At 37.3% G+C, this 7,313-nt stretch overlaps 1 protein-coding gene across 1 annotated transcript in view; it reads left to right on the forward strand.

Moving 5' to 3' along the window:
* Positions 1-7,313, forward strand: part of ZNF292 (zinc finger protein 292) — a 171,052-nt gene that overhangs the window by 141,838 nt on the left and 21,901 nt on the right. The window contains exon 5 of the mRNA XM_006902027.1: positions 6,009-6,211. Coding sequence (XP_006902089.1) covers positions 6,009-6,211 — 203 coding nt within the window. The remainder of the gene's footprint in view (positions 1-6,008; positions 6,212-7,313) is intronic.

Here is a 7,313-nt window from a genome sequence, read left to right on the forward strand (position 1 = left end):
GGTCCTTGGAGAGGGACATCATGCTTGGGAGGGTGGAGGGTCGACACAGGAGGGGAAGACCCTTTATGAGATGGATTGACTTGGTGACTGGGGTAATTGGGATGGGTGTGTCAGAGGCAGTGCAGTTAGCGCAGGATAGAGCAGGATTTAGGGCTGTTGTGCATAGGGTCGCTATGAGTCGCAAACGACTCGGCGGCACATAACAACAACAACAACAAACTGCCTTGTCATTCTCCTATAGAATGACAGATTGAAATCACAGAGCTTGAGGTCAGCAGCCCAACTTGTGCCACCAAAGTTTCATTGTATTTTTTGAGCAGTGTATTATTAAAAACAAAACTCTCAAACTCACTGCTCTAGCATTCATTCCCACTCACAGCTACCCTCTGTTACATGCCTAAGACTGCCAGCCATTCTTTGACAGAGGTGCTAGTGGATTCAGACCTCCACAAACGTGTGCAGCTTTTGGTTAGCAGCCCCCTCACTGGGGGACTGTGCTACTTCAGTTCCCCAGAGTGCAGTTTTCATGTGCTTATGTATCTTTTTCTTGAGTTCTCAGTGTACTTAATGGCCTTAATTTTAAATGTTCTATATTTTTTTAAAATTTTATTTTATTATTTTTGTGAGAGTGTATCGTCAAATCAGATCTGACTGGTACAGGAGAAGATTGTCCCTCCTTCACCGGCAGAGCATCTGGTGGATTCGAACCGTGCGCCTCTGGGATTGTAGTTGCAGCTCCTTAACACTAGGCCACCAGAGCGCCCCTTAAATGTTCTATATTATAATTTAAGATGTACTATTGAAGTTTCTTATTATTACTAAGTTGTTATCAGATTGAATGAGAAAACGAGATGATTTTCCTAATTTCAATGTCCTGTCAGTTTCTTAATTTTTTTTTTCTTGTAATCTTCCCTATATAGAACAAGAGGCAGAGAGAATGAGTAAAAACTGTCATTTATTAGTAATTTGAGCACTGAAAAAAAAGTCACTTAAAGCTGTGGTTCTCAACCCTGACTGTCCCTAAAACTACCTGGAGAGTTTTTACACATAAGAGTGCTTGGACAGAACAATTACGTTTAAATCTTCCTGTGAGCCCTCCACATTATTATTTTTCAGAATCTCAAGATAATTGATCTAGAATTTAAGTATTGTATTTTAATTAAATTTGTAGCTTTGGTCGTTTTTCCTCCCCTGTGAGAAAATAGAATTTCCCTCCCCTTACATTCCAAATGTCTCATGATGAGAAATTTGTGATTTATCCTTTGAAGCAAGGTAAAGTTATAAAATGGCTTGAAATGGGAGAAGACAACCAACTTTATGCTTTAAAAAACTAACCAAACAAACCAAAAACAAAAACAGCAACAAAACCCCCTAGTTTCCTCATATGATAAATGAAGGCGATAGGAGTGGATGACTGCAGACTGGAACAAGTTGTACATTAATGAGTTGGGAATGGTAGCAGTAGAGACAGCATAAAAGGAGTGGAATAAAGAAATGTTTACAAGTTAGTGCTGCAAAATTCAGTGATTAAGTAGATGTACAGGTGAGAAGGAGGCAGAGAATATATTTAAAGTTCACTATGTTTCTGGTGTGTGTATGTCTTGTGACTGTACAGTTTTCTGTATTTTGAGTTTAATGCATGTGAAACAGCTAATTGAATATGTTGTTGTTGTTGTTGTTGTTGTTATGCGCCGTCGAGTCGTTTGTGACTCATAACGACCCTATGTACAACAGCCCTAAACCGTGCTCTATCCTGTGCCAATCTCATTGCCTCTGACACACCCATCCCGAGTGCCCCAGTCACTGAATCAATCCACCTCATAGAGGGTCTTCCCCTCCTGCGCAGTCCCTCTACTCTACCCAGCATGATGTCCCTCTCTAAAGACCTGTCTCTCCTTACAACATGTCCAAAGTATGTCAGACAAAGCCCCAGAATCCTTGCCTCCAAGGAGCAGCCTGGTTTAATCCTCTCTACTATGAATCTGTTTGTTTTCTTGGCAGTGCATGGTACATTCAATACTCTTCTCCAGCCCCACAGCTCAAAGGCGTCAATTCTCCTTTTATCCTCCCTAGTCATTGTCCAACTCTCTGATGCATAACAAGCGATTGCAAAAACCATGGCCTGTATCAGGCGCACCTTAGTCTCCAGAGAGACACTGTTGCTCTTCAGTATTTTGGAGAGGTCCCTAACCGCAGACTTTCCCATCGCAATACATTTCTTGATTTCCTGGCTACTTTGCACATAGGGTTTTCAGAGGCCTGCCGTTTCAGAAGTGGATGGCTAATCCTTCTTCCTAGTCTGTCTTAATCTGAATGTTTAGATTTAGAGGAGTATCTGACAGACAGCAATTTGTGGAGTAGTGAAAGATAAATCCCTCATTTTGGAGTTGACCATTAGTTACAGTGCTTAGCCCAGTGCCTTGACCCACTTATTTCCCAGCTCCAACCTCCAGCAGGATACCACTTCACTTCTACCAAATGCCTTCAGAATTAATCTATCTCCCATTGTCCGACCCATGACCTGACAGCTTGTCAGAGAGATTTTTTTTTCTTCTTCCTGTGTCGAGTGTCTCTTAAGTTTCCTTGTACTGTCTCCGAAGAGATGGTGATGTGTCCTGTAGAACTCCTGTGTAGATTATGTTTTTCTTCTTGGCCCATAGGCCCAACTGGTTTAGGCTCCGTCTTGGGGCTTGTTACCTGGAGGCGTGTCAGAAGCTATTGTGTGAGTCCTCTGCGTTGCCTGGTCTTGGCTTGAGCCCGCGCCCGGCTTCTGGCTCCTGCGTCTGCCGGAGGCTTAAAGAAAATTATGCACGAATCTGAGTAAAGTAGTATATGTTGTTGTTGTTGTTGTTGTTAAGTGCCCTCGAGTCACAGGCAACTCATAGCGACCCTATGGAGGAGAATTCTCGAAGCTTGGGTGTCTTTCATCCTCTCTCCAGGTTCATAGGGTTTCCAGAGGCAAGCTATTATGGAAGTGGGTGCCACTCCTCCTTCCAAAAAGTAATAGATACCCAGTAAATAAATTTACTCCAGAATCTAGTATAATCTTTGGTGCATACTTTATGTTCAATATTTGTGTAATTTGGTTATCACAAAGTTTAGCTGATATACAGTATTTAAAGAGAAAAATATTTAATGTAAAAATTAATATTTTTATGTCAAAAAAGTTAATGGAAAAATGCCGTTTTATTTCTTAATTGAACTGGCTAAATATATTTACATTGCTATTTTATAATAATAGCCCCAAAATAAAGCCCACTTTTCTGATGAAGCCCATGGGTAAAAAGGCTATACACAAGTAAAAATATACTTTTGTGGGATAAAAGTATAAAGAGCCAGGTAGAGTGAAATTTGATGCTACTCAGCTGCCTCAATGTAAAACTCCATCCACTCATCTCTCAAATCATGGAACTGTACTAGATGGTCTGCAAAGTCCCTTACTGTAGGAGAGTCTGTTGTATTTCCTTGAATTTAGTATAACACTAGAGTACATCAGTGGTTCTATGTTTAGTTTTTTTAAAAAAAAAAACCAAACAAACTACAGTCTTTAAAGTTAATGGTATTAATATATATTCCTTTTTAAATTTTTTATTATTTGTGTGTATCATCAAATCGTATCTGACTGGTACAGGAGGAGATTGGCCCTCCTTCTCCAGCAGAGCATCTGGTGGATTTGAACTGCTTACCACTGGGATTGCAGTATAGCTTCTTGACACTAGGCCACCAGAGCTCACCAATTTATAGTCTTATACATTGGTTTATAAACAGAAATCACTTTGCTCAAGTTCTTATTCTAATTTGCATGCTGCTATATGAGATTACAGGAGCTATTTGAAGGACACAAAGTGACTTAGTGATAAGAAGGTGTGTTGCAGTCTCAAAGGCACACAGTTCGAATCCAGCAGATGCTCCTGTGGAGAAGGATAGACAGTCACTTCCTATAGGAGCTATTTGAGTTTAATATATTAGTGAGTCCACCATCAGGCTAGCTGCATAGTTGCCATCTTTAAATTATTCCTTCACCATGATCTACTAAAGTTTGATATTTGAGTTTTTATGGGAATATTTGAACTTGACTTTAGCTATTTCCTTTTGAGAGAATTGTTTCAAAACATACTAAAGAAACAAAAATGAGACCTTTGGTTTTTGTCTATTTAATATGTGTGACTTAATACCTGAGAAAGTCTTAACTCTCTTTCTCTTAAAGCCTTCACTTAAAATCTTTTTAAAGAGTAGACTGAACTATGAAAAGATACTTGAAGTATAGTTGTACAAAAAGGATGTGTTTTTAAAAAATGCTCTTTATCTCAGTAAGGCATACAGTTGTAACAAGAGAAACTTAATCATTTCATTTTATTAATATGTATTCAGTTTCTAAACTTCTTGGTGTAGTCTAATGTAAAGAATAAAGAGCAGCAGATAGGAAGCTGAGACTTTAAACTGAAGATGGAATTTAAAATCTCTGTATTATATTGCTTACATAATGCCATAGATTTGGTACTGAGAAACCATGATTATGTTGTTATTGTTAGGTGCCATGGAGTTTATTAAGACTCAGTAACCTCGAGGTTATAGTACCTACTAAAAGAATTTTTTCATAGTGAAATTGAGCACTGTTATATCTGAAATAAAAGACACTGCAAGTCTGTAAAGGATACTTACGGGAAGATAGCCCTCATTCTCTGTCCTCTAATTTGTATATTGTTTATTTGACATATGTTTCAGTGTGATACAAATAGATGAATAAATTTTTTGTATGTAAATCATTTGCTGTTTAACCATTTCCTGATAGAGCTTTAAACATGATTTTCATCCAAGTAAAGAAAAGTTAGGGGGAACATTTACATTTAAATTCTGAGAACTTCACAAATGCAGAAAATAGCAATTAAATTCTTACTTATAAGTGACTGAGCATGATGAAGCAACCCAAGGATTTGGGCAGAATAGAACTCTACTGTTATATATAACTAAATCTTAAGCAAGTATTGATGTCTTACAAATAACAATACAAACCCACCACAGTTTTGTGACATTTATCCTCCAGACAACCTTCCCTTTTCTTACTTGATTTTTTCATGCTTTTTTTTAAATAGTTCAGTTTCTTCTAAAATAACTCTTAAAAAGAGATAGACTTCAGTTTTGTAAAGAGAAAAGTATACTGTCAATATGGAACCAAATAATATTTGAATGTCATCTTGTAGAACATCAGTATTCTTTATAGGTGCCAGATAAGTGTGTAAGGCCTTAACATTACATACTTCTAGGGATGCAAATCCCTGCAATTAAAAAGTAACCTCTCTAGGGGAGCTCTGGTGGCCTAGTGGCAAGAAGCTGCACTTTAATCCCAGAGGTATGTGGTTTGAATCCACCAGATGCTCTGCTGGAGAAGGAGGGACAGTCTCCTGTACCAGTTAGATCCAATTTGACAGTACACACACACAAAATAATAAAATAAAATAAAAAATAAACACTGTGGGAAAAAAAGAACTTAATATGACTATTACATACTGACTATTAGAATTTAAGGTTGCACTGGTGGCCTAGGGGCAAGAAGCTGCACTGCAATCCTGAAGGCACACTGTTCAAATCTGCCAGCCGCTCTGCAGGAGAAGGATGAGCAAATCTTCTCCCATGTGATTAACTGCCTCTGAAAACACGCAGGAGGGGCAGCTATGGGTCAGTTTTGACTCTACAGTACATAATAACAACAGCTAGAATTTGAGTCATCTGAATTAATCCAAATTAACTTTTATCATCCAAAAGTTAATTGCAGTCATTCTAAGTGGTAATCTAAGGAATAATAAGATATAACACATCTTTTTTGTTAGCAAAATAATTTCTTCTTTTTGTGTCATAATGGCAGTGACAAAAAGTTGGGACCAAAAATGAATTTTAGTATTTGGACATATTTTGGGGTGGGTTGTTTTTTTTTTTATTACTTCTAAGCATTTATATAGCAAATTATGTACTGTCAAATGTTAATAATCTACTGTCTTGTTTTTTTAAAGTGAATGAATTTTTAGCTTTTGAGGGCCCCATCTTGTTGGATATGAGAATTAAACATCTAATCAAAACGAATCAGTTAAGTCAAGCAACTGCTCTAGCAAAGCTGTGTTCTGACCATCCAGAGATTGGTTCTAAAGGTAGTTTTAAACAAACCTACCTTGTGTGTCTGTGTACATCATCACCAAATGAAAAGTTAATTGAAGAGGTGAGTATATTTTCTTTCATTAGTATTTTTTAAGGTGAAGAAATTAATTAATTACATTAGCTGCCTCTGACTTCTCTTTCTGTTAGATAGTGAGGAGCTGTTATCAGTCTTAATGCTTTGCTGTGATATTGGTAGTGATTACTTGATTTCTAAGAAAATTTTTGAATTATGTATAAACTGATTTTACATTTTTTTCTATGTTAAATAATGCGGTTCTAATAAATACGATGGCTAAATTAGAGAAGAGGTAGTGGTACTTTGACAGGTTAGTAAGAATATTTATGTTGTAGCACTTGGGGTTTAAAGGTCAGTTTCACTTGACTATAAGATACAAACAGAACTTTTTAAATTAGTAATTTATGCAACTATAGAAATTAAAACATTTTTCTAGAAAAATCTTTCTTTGTTACATATTGTCATATCTTGAATTTTGTCTTCCAAAATATTTGTCACCTTGATTGGGCCATAATTTCTGGTATTGAATAGCTACACTCTTATTTTTGTGACCCGATGTAATTATCCCCCATTTTGTATTGTTTAGAAAATCCTATCCCCTGTATGTTAACGAGGCAGGATTCATGTTAGGATATATCTTGAGTCTCCACCCTTAGTTAAGTCACATTCTTGCTTGAGCTACACCTTTTATGTTACAAGAGGTGAAAGGAGAGAAAAGAAAGAAGAGAAGAGAGGGACCTTATTACTTACTCTCAAGAAAGAAGAACTGGGAGTAGAGCACATCCTGTACTCCTAGGTCCAGAGGAAAGTAGATGCCAATAGATAGGGAGTTCTCCAAAGACCCAGAAGGTGAAGACACAAGGGCCCACCTTCAGAGCTGATCAAAAGAAAGATCTTATCCCTAAGGCTAGCTAGCACTGTGAATTTATACATACACAGAAAGCTAAATGAATTTGTAGGTTATATGTGGAATAGTGATCGTATGATTTTTCTTGAGACTAGAAAGTGAGGAGCCAGAGGGTAGTCTTGAACTAAGATTTAAAAAGCCTGTCATGACAAAAGTCCAGAATGAAGGCTGCGTAGTGGAGTGTAGGGGGAAATTGTATACCAATGAAAGAATTTTTCTTTTACTTTTCAAAGAGAAGAG

The sequence above is a fragment of the Elephantulus edwardii genome, unplaced genomic scaffold, assembly GCF_000299155.1.
Source record: "Elephantulus edwardii isolate Elephantulus edwardi_28Jun2011 unplaced genomic scaffold, EleEdw1.0 scaffold00360, whole genome shotgun sequence".
NCBI classification, from domain to species: Eukaryota; Metazoa; Chordata; class Mammalia; order Macroscelidea; family Macroscelididae; genus Elephantulus; species Elephantulus edwardii.